Here is a 14,977-nt window from a genome sequence, read left to right on the forward strand (position 1 = left end):
TTGTGTTGTTACTTTACCACCTTGATTTGTGTTAATCACCAGAGTTTTGTGATCTTTGTTTGTCTTTAGTTTATTGTTTTTTTTTTATAAATTGTTTTTAGCATGCTGAAAACATGTTTATATTAACCCCACGCTTTGTTTTTTTATTCTTTTTCTCGCTTATGTTCTGACTATTCTATTACGTTTAGGTCAGTTTTTCCCTGCTTTACGTTTTTGCCGGTGAATGATTTAAGCGGTATCCGATTAAGTTAATGCTTAATACGTTCTGTTTTTATTTTTATAAATTTTTATACAGAAGCTTTCGAAGACGAATCTCGATCAGTCTATTCATGTTTGCAAATGGGTCATGCGCCCTGCACCATTTTTTTTTTTTTTTTTTTTTTTACGGGGTTCGAACCCAGGACTCTCCCGGGGACGAATCCCGATCAAGGTTTTTTATGTCTGTATGTGGGTCAGGCGCGCCAGACCGTTCGGCCAAGTTCCTGCCCTCGCCCTGCACCATTCGGTTAACACATTTACGCCAATCTCCACATCGCCATTTAGTGGACAAACTTTAAACTACAGTAGTTCAGCGCTTTTCGCATAAATTCTATTTGTTTGCACAACAATGCGAAACTATTGTTGCCGTTTTGTATGTCAACTTTATTCATTAACAACACAACATTTAATTCACCTTGTCATCCGAAACTAGTTATAGTAAACTTGCCTTATTAAACTAAAGATTTCATTAAACACTTAAAAAAATAAAATCGACGTAATTTCCAACAAAATGCTATGTGGCGATTGGTTTATTATTATCAGTTTGTTGAAAAATTTCCTACAAATCACGGTGGGAAATTTCAAACAAATGTTGGCAATTCGTTCAGCATGTCAGGTACTCATGTCGCATGCAGATATGGGACACCCAGTTCTCCACAACTAAACGAAGTTTCACAGCCATAATAGGTTTTTCAAACATGTTGACCACCTTTGTATCTTTGTCACTGTTTCCATTAAATATCTAAAATTTAAATTACCTTGAAAAACTTTTGTTTATATTCTTTCTCCAGTGGGTAGTATAAAAACTTACAACCACTTGGTCCGCATAGTCGGTAACAAAGTTCCAGTAATTTTCGAAACGACCCATGAAACTGATGGTATACTTTGACACCCATTGCTGGTGACCTTCACCATTTCTGCCTTGAGTTATAACGCCGGTTACTTTAGTGTTACTTTTCAAATCCACTTGTATCCACTGCCCAGCCGAAACTAAAACAACAAAACAGTGCAAAAAATATCATCAAAATTTGTAACTTTTAAATAAATCCATTTAAGAATAAGCAATTTTTAAATGTTCAATGACTTTACTCACGTGTTTTTGCACACCAGCCACCAGCGTTGATTCCAGGTACGTACGGTTGATCTAACCTTCCATATTTTTCGTGATATTCGTTGGTACCATACCTCGACGAAGCAGAAAAAGCATCATCCGCAATGTAACCCGATGCTAGTCCCAACTTACATAATGAAACTATAGAAAAATACATTGTTTTTAAGTTGTACCTAGACACTGTAATAACGGAAGAAGGCCAATCTTTTTGTAGAAAACCAACAGAATCCGTATTGTTTATTTTGACTCAATCAACAGACAGATAAAATTTTCACCTCGGTTGGCTTGAAAAAATGGGGTATCAGTGCTTCCAAATTTTTCTGCAATAAAGAGTGGGTTATTTTAGGAACATGCGATCACGATGAAATAAAAAATGATGCTTAATTGATGTAACACTTTACCGTCAAGATCATGTGTTGTCGCACAGACTGATTTGAAGTCACATGTGTGGTCTAAAAATAAACGAAAAAAATTAGTCACTTTATGCGATAAATTTTTTTGTGTATTTTTAACAACCTTGTATGGCTGAAATACAATCGTAAACAACGTAGATATATTTCCATTCCGCATCTGTCGGACATCCCTCGCTACCAAACATTTCTTCGCTCGCTGTAAGCTCACACTGATTCAAGTAGGTGCATTTCTTGGCAATGTGGAAGTTTGCTCCTTGAACTCGACATCGCTCCTCGCTGTTTCCAACTCTAAGAGAATAAAACGAGAACATTGGAAACATTGTGGTGCAAATCCTATGCCTTTTGTTTCGTTTACAGTCGCTGTTGGCGAAGACGTGATGTGCGAGATGATATTATAACCTATTGCTGCCAGGCATAGTATCAAGTTTGTAGAGCTCTTCTGGCAAATGTAATTTTATTTACTTTGACTTACAAGCGTTTAAAGCGTGATCCAACACGTAAGTAGGAACGCGTCCTTAATAAGTTCGTGGGGAAATTGCACACAGAGCATAGCACGGACGGCTCAGCCCCGCGCATCTACGGCTTACCAAAAATCCACAAGGAAGGCATCCCTCTGCGACCAATTGTTTCGTATGTTGGTACTCCAACCTACAATCTTGCGAAGTACCTAGCGAAAGTTATTTCTCCGCTCGTGGGCATTGCAGAATGGACTGTTTCGAACTCGTCCAAGTTTGTTCAAGATATAGCACAGTTGCCGCCTCTGTCCAACGAAGAGGTAATGGTGTCGTATGACGTCGTGTCACTTTTTACAAGTGTTCCTGTGGAATTGGCGATGGACATCGCGTCATCCCGGATTTCAAACGACTATAGCCTTAAAGACAGAACAACATGGGCCCCGTTGGATATTGTGGACGGTCTGCGGATTTGCTTGGAGCAATCCTTTTTTGACATTCAGGGTAAGCTTTTACCAGCAGGCACAGCGATGGGTTTCCCGGTCTCTGTGATTGTCGCAAACATGACAATGGAAGCGGTTGAGGAAAAAGCCTTATCAACATTAACCAACCCACCAAGATTCTGGCGGCGATATGTTGACGACATTTTTTGTGTCATTGTTAAGAACAAGGTTGAGGCATTTCTACGGCATCTCAGCGAGGCGCAACCAGGCATTCGGTTTACCATGGAACTCCAATCGGTCTTCCATTTTTAGATCAAGAAGAACCGATGACGGTGTCTTGTACTCGAGAGTGTACCACAAGCCAACGAGTACCGGCAGGTATCTCAATTTTCGATCTTATCACCCCACATACCAGAAAAGAGGGGTGGTTCGTTCCCTAAATAATCAGGCACGACGCTTGTGCACTCATAGCCACGACTACGAGGCGGAACTGGCAAAGGTTCGCAAAGCCTTCAAAGATAACGGCTACCCCAACTGTCCAAACAGGTGACCCATCCAAAAACAGAGGGTTTTGTGACACTTCCGAAACTGACGGATATTCTACGGCGCATGTTGCGTGACGTCGGCGTAGCGGTTGCCGTCCAACCTGCCAATACTCTCCGCAAGCTACTGAGTCACCCGAAAGATCCAATCAACACCTATGAACAACGTGGTGTTGTATATTCTATTCCCTGCGCCGAGTGTCAGTTAATATATATCGGGGAGAATATTCACCGACGGGGCAACACAATGAACATCAAAACAGACGTGATGCTTTCAGCGTGCTACAGGCACCTGCTTAAAGATTAGAGGCCCAATCATTCGTTATCGCGCGGTGTTTTCGTTGCGTTGTGACGTGCTTGCGTTCCATTTTTTTTCTATTGTTTATCGTGCACTGTACTAGTCGCATTCAGTGTTATTTACCCGGATGAAGACGACCTGTATAGGACGTCGAAAACGTCGGAAAAAAAATTACATTTGCCGGAAGAGCTCTATACAAACATGATATTATAACATTAAAAAAATGTTAACCTATGACGTCGGGGACAGGTTTTGTATACATAAACTTTTGGTATTGTTTAGCTTAACTTTTTAATTTAGAAAAACATATATCTAAAGTTTGTTTAAAGTGTCTTGTTTATTGCTATCAAAGGTTTTACAAAGCTGTTTGTAATTCAACATGACAAGATCATACGGTGTTTCGGTGTTTTCTTCCGTATTCAGCGTAGATGACGTCAATCACCAGGGTAGAATTAACGCAGTAAATTGTTTTTGAGTCTCCTTCAGCAATGAATACCGTGTTCAACGTCTCATTGTGCTGAACTGAAACACCTAAAACGTCCAAACATAATTGCATAACACATGATGCAGTCGTGTATTTTTTAAAACACATCTTTTTGAAAATAATATTCAACTTAAACCTGCTACAGGAAAAGCAACATACAAAATAAGTTTTAAAATTTTCTTCGAGCTAATCATCATTTATTGCCAACACTGTACATCCGAACTATTTAGAGCAGGGGTCACCAAACTACGGCCCGCGGGCCGGATCCGAGGTCATTTCATCCGGCCCGCGAACACATTCTTGGTTTGCCAAATCGTATTGATAACTTTGTAACATTCAAAAATTAATCTACTCCTTACGAAAGTTTTCCTGTCGCGATATGTAGAATTGATATTACCTATAGTTTCATAGAATTACAACGCCCAAGATTGATCCAAACCGGTTTGTTACGTCACAAACAAGACTATAAGTGTTAATTGTGCGCAAATAATTGCTAAAAAAAATCACTTGTGACGTAATCTACAAGCATTGCTCGTAAGATGACACCAACTGTACAATTTAACGGTCGCATTACCAGATTTTAAATAGGATTGTAGAAAGACCATCTCTTGGTCCCCTATAAAAATCGCCTCGAGGGATAAGTTTGGAAAGACGCCGCGTGAATCATTATTAAACTTATCCGGCCCGCGTGAATCATTATTAAACTTATCCGGCCCGCAGTGAAAAAAGTTTGGTGACCCCTGATTTAGAGCATGGAGCATTTTAAAGAACGAACGGTGTGCTAAACATTTTTAGTAAACTTACCGTATGTCATACAAAGACAGATGAAGGTCACAAAATTCAATAACATTGTGTGCTAAATTTAAAAACTTTTAATCTATTTCTTATGCGGCTTATTTTCCTGTTTGTGTAAGCACTACAAAACCAAAAATGATTATTGCGCCTTTTTATTTGAAGATACTCGTTTCAAAGGTTAGCTCATCAACAGGATTAGCAAAATAACTCTTGTCACGTTTGTGCAGAAATACTGTAACTTCAGAGGTGCCTGCTTCAGGGTATATAGAAATTATGTTTGCGTGTTGCGAAATGTGATGACGCATGTCATTACGTGCTTGACAAACGTGAGAAAACAGCTTGCACTTACGTACAATGTGACACCTGTATCTTGTTTGAGTCGTTCTTGACACAACTAAAGTTTGCACCGACTACAAGTTTTGTTTGTTTTTAAACGAGACAATTTAAGTTCAAATGAGAAAATGATCTTTCAAGTGGGGTACTAACGCTTGTGGTATATGTTGTTTGCCAGTTGTCTACAGAGGACTTTGCAAAGGGTAGAAATTGCACGCACATGGTAACCTACTGATAAAGCCTAAATAAAACTTTAGTTTATCTGTAAAACATATTCTGTCTCTCTTTTGTAAGTAAAAAATATTTTGCAATAGACAACTGTGGTCCAACTAGTGTAGTTATCAGCACCTGAAGCGGCCGAATTTATTTAAAAATCTGTGCAGCTTGAATCTGCACCGACCGCCGCACTAGGGGTTTCCTAATTTGTTATGAACGCAATAACGCTGCCTGCTTGATAGTACAAATTTATTCACGGTTGCAGTACAGCAGTGGTTTTCTGTTAAAGCGAACAGAAAAGGTGTCACAATCGCCTAGTAATATACACACACAAAATGACCGATAAACTTAAGCAAGAAATATGTCATGCTTAGAAAGTTAATATTTTATAACTCATACACAAACATTTTATCGTGACATTTAACTAATACAATTACACACAATCAATTACGTACCCACCAGCATTTTAAGTCAACTTTAGCATTCATGTTTTATAGCTGAGGTAATGTTAGAAATGAATATCTATAAAAACGAAATTAGATGCAACTACTAAAAAGTCTGCTCACTGCACAGAAAGAAACTGTAAAACGTGGTCAGCACAAGATGGCACAACTAATCACATCATAAGAATTATTACATTGGAAGTTTTCACACCAATCATGGCAGGCGCTTTATTACGTCACAGTAAATAAAGCCAGATCACTAAGGGGAAACTAAAAACAGGGAAAGAAAGCATGTACAAGCAAATTCCCACTGCAACACCTGTTAGCACAATTGACAGTTGACATAAGATTTTTTGAAAAAGATTGGTCATTTTATAATAATTAGTGGACATCACTATGATTCAATGTAACCTGTTCAGAGATGATTTGTACACCGAACTGTGTTGTATTATTGCCAGGAGTCAACAGCACAACCACACAGCACGCGTGCGTAACTATAGAATGACCTCCAGCCATTTCGGTTTCTTTCTCTTGATTTTGCAAACTTTAGATAAAGCAATCGGAACCACCAAAAATTACTTTGTTTGTCATTTATGCATCGTAACCATAGGCGCCGAGTTTAAAAAAATGCAAGGTGGCGGACGTAAAGTGTGACGTCATAAATGCGTGAAACCGCCAGAACTCAAACTCAAAGCCCCAAAAAACTTCCCATAGACCAGTGGTTCTCAACCTTTTTTACTATGCGACCCCCTTTAGAGATTTTCTAACACCACGCGACCCCTATACATACGCACACACACAAGAAGTTTAACTACCAGCATGTGTTGATTGTGTTCATCACACATTTGCAATCTTAACGTGGCTGCAATAGTTCGGCGTTTTGCTGTATTCCGGAAAACCCCTATTTTTCACTAACTATTTCATTATTTCGTGTTTTTTTTATGTTAAGAAAAACCAAAACCCGCAATTATAGAAGTATACAATCGCAAATAATGTTGCGCCCGTTCTAAATCAAACGGTCGTGTGAGTTACTACATGCTAAACAAAAGTCATAGGGAAAGTTTTTATGATACAGATAAAGTATTCCGTGTTCGGTTACGTCTCCGCGACCCCTCAAAAGTGCTTGGCGACCCCTTGGGGGGTCGCGACCCCCAGGTTGAGAAACACTGCCATAGACTGTTCGTCAAAATTTAAAAAAAATTATGTTGTTTATTTTGGAACACACTGTTGTACCATAGATAACTTAATTCACTAGATGCGCAACTCGGCGAAATCGCTCAGACAGGTCACGCTTGAATGAACCAGTACACATTGGATTCTTTACAATGGTGGGCAATGGGTGAAGAGTGAAGATATTGGCAAAAATCGCAATTTCTTGCATTAAACGTCAAATAACTTTGGAATTGAAGTGATAATAAACTTGCAGGTTACGTAAGTGTCATGTATCTCGTGTATTTTATTCGTTTTTAGAAGTTTATTGTGTTTTAAAAGGATCACTAACCGTTTTTGTTTGATTGATTTTTTATGTTAAATATACCGTGGACAAGACTAAATTCTCGTATTTGTGATTTAGTTGTATTTCTGTGTAATAGCTAGGTTAGCCACACCGTGCCAGCCAATGGCAAAACATCTTTGTTTAAAATTTGCAATCCTGAATTTCAAAGCCACTCTGATATGAAGAAACATTACAGCAATTTACAAAAATATGTGCTCTCATTGCGTGGCCCAACTTCGGGAGACATAATACATGCTTCATAAAGAAACGTCATATTAATTTCCTTTTAACCCACTTCTGTTGCCAAAATCAAACAGCAATTCTTTTAGAGCATTCATATGTGAAGACCACTTTAAAAAAGCGATCTGCTGATTATTGGTTGCAGAAAAAAGTTAAAAATTGGTGCATTGCCATCCAAAAGAATTCCTAAACAGCAGTACAGGACAAAATTGGTAACATTGGCTATGAACATATAAATGTTTATTACAGCTAAAATCATTTGTTGTGGCCAAGACAAGCAGAAAAGCACCATTTGACAGAAAGATTCTTTCATAAGTTAAACACACCAGCGTTAAAAGTGTTGAGAAAGCTTTTAAACAATTAAGTCCTCAGCTGAAAGTTAGTACATATTCTTAAGTTAACAATTCATTTTAAACAACAAGTTGTACAACATTTAGAAAAGTGGTCATTTTATAGAAAAGGCAAATACCTTTTGGTAGAACAATATAAAACAAAAATTGTTAAAGCATACATAAGGTACAGTTATGTTTATTATGAATTAATCTGGGTTTCTGTATGTTATAATTTTTGTGGTAGACTTTGCATCTCAAGCAATGTTGAGGTTGAATGGGCTCCATTTTATGGATGGTGAGTTAAACCACTATCCTTGGGTATTACTCCATTGAGGAAATCAACTTTAAATGCATTTTTAAGTGTAACACCTGCTTTTAAAACAAGATAGTTTTTACCATTAGTTTTTTTTTTTGCATCATTACAGGGGAGTTGGATAACTTTAAACTTTGTATGGGAGTAAGCAGGAAAAACAAGAATATTAACAAACATGTCATACAAGCATGGAACGCCCTGACAGGCACAACCGTAATTCGCTCACCTCACTGCAATGTAGCCAGTAGATATGGCAACACATTTAAAACTAGATCACCTAATATTCAAACACAGTAACACAAAAAAAGAGCCGGTAATGTGTAAAATGTGTGCAAAGTATGGCAAAAAATGGAACGCAACAGCGTGCAGCAAATGAAATCCAGTGCAACTAGTGAAGAAGAATTGGTAATAGTGGATGACCGAATTCATTAGGATATCTTGGTATGCAGATCCAAATGTTTCTCATTTAATTTTGGAACAGTAATGTGTCATTTCCCATCTGCAGGATTTGGTTAAAAGTCAAAAACACTCACTAATGAGTGGCAAGCCTCATTTTTTTAAAATGCAATGTAAAAATGCTTCAAAGACCATTAATCGGAGACGGTACCACCCTAAAGTGGTTCATTGGGTAATTGAGTTGTTTGCTAGAGCTTCAGCAGCATATACTCATCTCAGAACCAGTGGTGTTCTTATATTGCCACCATCACGTACTTTACAGTGGTACAGGTATAAGTTGCAATTTTACACATAATTTTTTGAACTGACATATCATCACTCAATCCTAAAAAACACTGTAGATTGTTAAAAATATTGGCTCTGGTGCATGTGGTATCAACCAATCGGCAGTCAATGCTCTGTGGATGAAAAGTTAGTTAACAGCAGCAATTTATGCACTTTTTCATGTTTTTTTTTAATTTATTATTTTCATGTAGTCAAGAAAATTGGTATTCTAGGAAGGCCTAAGGCCACTTAGTTGGATTTATTGACTACGGGGCCAGAAATGCAGACACCATAATGGCAACCCATATATGTAGCAAGGTGGTACACATAATGCAAATTGTCCAATTCAGCGAATTCAAAGTCCAAACTTGCTACATAAATAAGGTTAATTGCCATTTTTTTAATGATATTATTAAGGAACTAAACGTCGCAGCTCAAAAAACTATCGACAAGACGACAAAATATGTGTATGTTCACCCGATCCGTCTGGAAGTCCCCGATTAAAATCGGCTGTGTTACGCAGAATAATGCGTTTCTTATCGGGCGGGATTAGAATCTTTAGAACCTGTGTTATAACACAGCCCGATTGCGGACGGTTTTATCGGTAATGGCAGTGAAGCATTAAATTTGTTTTTTATTGGCAAATATTATTTTTGCTGTGATAATAATCGCAGGTAAATTGGGTTTTATTTCAAAATGGCAGTTAATTGTAAAACAGCAAGACAAAAAAAAATGCATTCTAAGCTGTGAAATGAATATGTTAAACACTAAAATGAGCCAAGAATCAAGATTGAAGTACCTGATTGGCATCAAGGTTCTGGCAATGAAGCAATGCAAAGAGACCCTTCAGTGAGAAGAATTTCAAGTTCTTACCTTTATATGAAGCAAAGTGAGGACCAGCACACTGTCATATGAGGGCTTGTAGATTGGATTTGAATTGAAATGATTCACAGTAAGTGGCTGCCTTGTTACTGCCTTTCTAAACTCAACTCTTTCTGTATTTGTGGCTGATGTTATTTTGAGTTTTAGCACAGTTAAAACCCCCAATGTTGAATATTAACTCTGTTTTATAACACTTAGACTGCTTATTGGTGACTAAACTCAAGCCTCTTTTGTTTAACCCATAATTGTCAAGTCAAATGAGCATACACTTTATCTTTATTTTTTTATTGCAGTTCACCATCCGGGAAAAATACTTAAAGCTTGAAAAAATCAACAGAAACATTCCATATCAAAAAAATTGAAGAAAGTCTTTCATTGCGGAAGAATTTTGTCGACAAAAACAGCTCTCTCTTAAAGTGTCAGCAAAATCATTGATGTATACGACCTGTTACTTGCCTCACAGGAGAAAATTGTATGTCGAGATATGCACCACATACTTTAGTTTTACATGAATCAAATCGGAATATGTGTTATTTCTTTTCCGCTGTTCTACCTGCCTGCAAGTTTATTTATTAGTTCTTATACCCAAATTAAGAATTTGTATTCAAACATTTGTAGGTGTTGATATTATTTTACCTCCATGGTGATTATGGTCTCATGTAAATTCTGAGAATGTTTTGCACTCTGATGTAGAATCGGACAGTGAAGTGATTCATCAGACATAAATTGAGAACCTCTAGTTTTGACCAGTAGTCTGCATGATAGCATGTTGCAACAATTGGGCGGTTCAACCTCATCTTTCACATGATATCCGGTTTAATTTTCTTGATAATTCAGCAAATCATTACATTTTCAGCTGTACAATATTGTTTCACCTTTTTGTTTTATTTTAGTCTGTTTACTTAAAGATCCTTGTTTAGTATGTACTATGTACTTGTAAATGCAGGTTTTAACTGACCAATCAACCAATTGCTGTGAATGTAATTATTTATTCTCTTCCCATTTATTTCTGCTTTCATATAACTATGGGACTCAACTTGAAAATGTTGAAGTGTGGAAATTGGGTTCATAAGGTGCTTTTTCCATCAATAAAGTGTTGTCCTCACTGTGCATTTGGTGTTTCATCATTTTCATTAGTACAGGCTTTAACGTGTTTGAGACCACTAACGGCTTGAGGTATATGTAAACGGTTTTTACACGCCAACTCTAAACAACATTCAGTAAACGCTTGCAAAATATCGTTAAAATCTGATCATAACCTCGTAAATGAGAGACGTGCATCATAAGCGAACGCAGGGCATGACCGCTTTAAAAATGATTTTTGCGCTGTCGAATTATGTAGCCTGTAAAAGCTCCAGATGACAAACGGTTTAAGATAAACACAAACGGTTTTCACAGGTCAATTCTAAAATACATCCAGTAAAGGCATACAAAATGTCGTTTAAATCTGATCATAACCTCGTAAATGAGAGGCGTGCATCATAAGCGAATGCAGGGCGTGACCGCTTTAAATGTGATTTTTGCGCAGTCAACCAATGGTATACAAGCTCCAGATGTTAAACGGTTAAAGATAAACACAAACAGTTTTCACAGGTCAACTCTAAAATACATCCAGTACAGGCATACAAAATATCGTTTAAATCTGATCATAACCTCGTAAATGAGAGCCGTGCATCATAAGCGAATGCAGGGCGTGACCGCTTTAAATATGATTTTTGCGCAGTTAACCAATGGTATACAAGCTCCAGATGTTAAACGGTTTAAGATAAACACAAACGGTTTTCACCGGTCAACTTTAAAATACATCCAGTAAAGGCATACAAAATGTCGTTTGAATCTGATCTTAACCTCGTAAATGAGAGGTGTGCATCATAAGCGAACGCAGGGCATGACCGCTGTAAAATGATTTTTGCGCGGTCTACCCATATAGGATGCACAGGCTCCAGATTTTAAACGGTTTAAAGTTATTATCACATTTAAACGATGTTTTGTATGCGTTTACTAGCTGCATTTTGGAGTTGACCTGTGAAAACCATTTGTGTTTATCTTAAACCGTTTAAAATCTGGAGCTTGTATAGGCTAGAGTGGTCGACTGCCCAAAAATCATTTTTGAAGCGGTCATGCCCTGCGTTCGCGTATGATGCACGCCTCTCATTTACGAGGTTATGGTCATATTCAAACGACATTTTGTATGCCTTTACTGGATGTATTTTAGAGTTGACCTGTGAAAACCGTTTGTGTTTATCTTAAACCGTTTAACATCTGGAGCTTGTATACCATTGGTTGACTGCGCAAAAATCATATTACAGCGGTCACGCCCTGCATTCGCTTATGATGCACGGCTCTCATTTACGAGGTTATGATCAGATTTAAATGATATTTTGTATGCCTTTACTGGATGTATTTTAGAGTTGACCTGTGAAAACCGTTTGTGTTTATCTTTAACCGTTTGTCATCTGGAGCTTTTATAGGCTACATAATTCCACAGCGCAAAAATCATTATTAAAGCGGTCATGCCCTGCATTCGCTTATGATGCACGCCTCTCAGTTAAGAGGTTATGATCAGATTTAAACGATATTTTCTATGCCTTTACTGGATGTATTTTAGAGTTGACCTGTGAAAACCGTTTGTGTTTATCTTTAACCGTTTAAAATCTGGAGCTTTTACAGGCTACATAATTCGACAGCGCAAAAATCATTTTTAAAGCGGTCATGTCCTGCGTTCGCTTATGATGCACGCCTCTCATTTTCGAGGTTATGATTAGATTTAAACGATATTTTGTATGGCTTTACTGGATGTATTTTAGAGTTGACCTGTAAAAACCGTTTGCGTTTACCTTAAACCGTTTGTCATCTGGAGCTTTTATAGGCTACATAATTCGACAGCGCAAAAATCATTTTTAAAGCGGTTATGTCATTTTTAAAGCGGATATTCACTTACGATGTACGCCTCTCATTTTCGACGTTATGATCAGATTTTAACGATATTTTGCAAGCGTTTACTGAATGTTGTTTAGAGTTGGCGTGTAAAAACCGTTTCCATATACCTCAAGTCGTTAGTGGTCTCAAACACGTTAAAGCCTGTACTAATGAAAATGATGAAACACCAAATGCACAGTGAGGACAACACTTTATTGATGGAAAAAGCACCTTATGAACCCAATTTCCACACTTCAACATATTCAAGTTGAGTCCCATAGTTATATGAAAGCAGAAATAAATGGGAAGAGAATAAATAATTACATTCACAGCAATTGGTTGATTGGTCAGTTAAAAACCTGCATTTACAAGTACATAGTACATACTAAACAAGGATCTTTAAGTAAACAGACTAAAATAAAACAAAAAGGTGAAACAATATTGTACAGCTGAAAATGTAATGATTTGCTGAATTATCAAGAAAATTAAACCGGATATCAAGTGAAAAATGAGGTTAAACCACCCAATTGTTGCAACATGCTATCATGCAGACTACTGGTCAAAACTAGAGGTTCTCAATTTATGTCTGATGAATCACGTTTACTGTCCGATTCTACATCAGAGTGCAAAACATTCTCAGAATTTACATGAGACCATAATCATAATAATATCAACGCCTACAAATGTTTGAATACAAATTCTTAATTTGGGTATAAGAACTAATAAATAAACTTGCAGGCAGGTAGAACAGTGCAAAAGAAATAACACATATTCCGATTTGATTCATGTAAAACTAAAGTATGTGGTGCATATCTCGACATACAATTTTCTCCTGTGAGGCAAGTAACAGATCGTATACATCAATGATTTTGCTGACACTTTAAGAGAGAGCTGTTTTTGTCGACAATATTCTTCCGCAATGAAAGACTTTCTTCAATTTTTTTGATATGGAATGTTTCTGTTGATTTTTTCAAGCTTTAAGTATTTTTCCCGGATGGTGAACTGCATTAAAAAAATAAAGATAAAGTGTATGCTCATTTGACTTGACAATTATGGGTTAAACAAAAGAGGCTTGAGTTTAGTCACCAATAAGCAAGAGTTAATATTCAATATTGGGGGTTTTAACTGTGCTAAAATTCAAAATAACATCAGCCACAAATACAGAAAGAGTTGAGTTTAGAAGGGCAGTAACAAGGCAGCCACTTACTGTGAATCATTTCAATTCAAATCCAATCTACAAGCCCTCACATGAAAGTGTGCTGGTCCTCACTTTGCTTCATATAAAGGTAAGAACTTGAAATTCTTCTCACTGAAAGGTCTCTTTGCATTGCTTTATTGCCAGAACCTTGATGCCAATCAGGTACTTCAATCTTGATTCTTGGCTCATTTTAGTGTTTAACATATTCATTTCACAGCTTAGAATGCATTTGTTTTTGTCTTGCTGTTTTACAATTAACTGCCATTTTGATATAAACCCAATTTACCCGCGATTATTATCACAGCAAAAATAATATTTGCCAATAAAAAACAAATTTAATGCTCCACTGCCATTACCGATAAAACCGTCCGCAATCGGGCTGTGTTATAACACAGGTTCTAAAGATTCTAATCCCGCCCGATAAGAAACGCATTATTCTGCGTAACACAGCCGATTTTAATCGGGGACTTCCAGACGGATCGGGTGGTATGTTCTTACCAATGCACACGAAATGTGTACTTGTTCATTCAAGCGTGCAACGTCTGAAGGAAGGCAAAACCAATATATTCGCGTTCATGGCAATTAAATTAGATTTGTTAAAATAAAAATGTTTAAAAAATACATCAACATAACATAACTACACATTAAAAGTTACATCTTGTTCTATGTTGTAATTCACCCGAGAGATTTTTTTAAAAATTTAGTTGGCAGACGAGTTGCGCATCTAGTGAATTAAGTTATCTATGGTTGTACCGTTTAAAATTGGTTTGGCAGTATTTAAAAATGTTTAGTCACGTTGTTATTGCTTTGTATCACGTAAACTAACCAATAGCCTAACCTTCACTGGCAACAATTGTGTGTTTGACGTCATAATAAAAGCACTAACCAAAACAGGTTACAGTTTTAAGCCACGTTTTGTTGCTTTTTCGCCAGCACATTTATTGAAAAGCTAAATCGTTTTAGTTTTTACGATAATTCGTGCTAAACCGCTACAAGCAATCAAAAATATCCACGGTGGCCCACTCGGCGCCTATGATCGTAACGCTAAATTTATAACTCTGAAGAAAATAATAATGTTGCTTTTACAAGG

The 14,977-nt window shown here is 37.2% G+C and overlaps 1 protein-coding gene and 2 long non-coding RNA genes across 3 annotated transcripts; 1 reads left to right on the forward strand and 2 right to left on the reverse strand.

Annotated features, from left to right (window-relative positions):
* Positions 1-615: 615 nt before the first annotated feature.
* LOC145225003 (lactadherin-like) lies at positions 616-2,429 on the reverse strand. The gene is made up of 5 exons (XM_080091646.1): positions 2,370-2,429; positions 1,886-2,070; positions 1,352-1,821; positions 1,070-1,248; positions 616-1,000 (listed from the first exon to the last, which is right to left on the reverse strand). Exons 3-5 carry the CDS (start codon positions 1,524-1,526, stop codon positions 863-865), a joined length of 492 nt encoding a protein of 163 aa, XP_079947772.1. The 5' UTR covers positions 1,527-1,821; positions 1,886-2,070; positions 2,370-2,429; the 3' UTR covers positions 616-862.
* A 6,929-nt stretch (positions 2,430-9,358) lies between these two features.
* On the forward strand, positions 9,359-10,880 carry LOC145225005 (uncharacterized). Its single transcript, XR_013859781.1, has 2 exons — positions 9,359-9,840; positions 10,064-10,880. It is a non-coding gene; the product is annotated as an uncharacterized LOC145225005 (long non-coding RNA).
* A 2,003-nt stretch (positions 10,881-12,883) lies between these two features.
* On the reverse strand, positions 12,884-14,371 carry LOC145225007 (uncharacterized). The gene is made up of 2 exons (XR_013859785.1): positions 13,897-14,371; positions 12,884-13,691 (listed from the first exon to the last, which is right to left on the reverse strand). It is a non-coding gene; the product is annotated as an uncharacterized LOC145225007 (long non-coding RNA).
* Between the last annotated feature and the right edge of the window lie 606 nt (positions 14,372-14,977).

The sequence above is a fragment of the Phallusia mammillata genome, chromosome 4 (assembly GCF_965637545.1).
Source record: "Phallusia mammillata chromosome 4, kaPhaMamm4.hap1.1, whole genome shotgun sequence".
In the NCBI taxonomy this organism is placed as follows: domain Eukaryota; kingdom Metazoa; phylum Chordata; class Ascidiacea; order Phlebobranchia; family Ascidiidae; genus Phallusia; species Phallusia mammillata.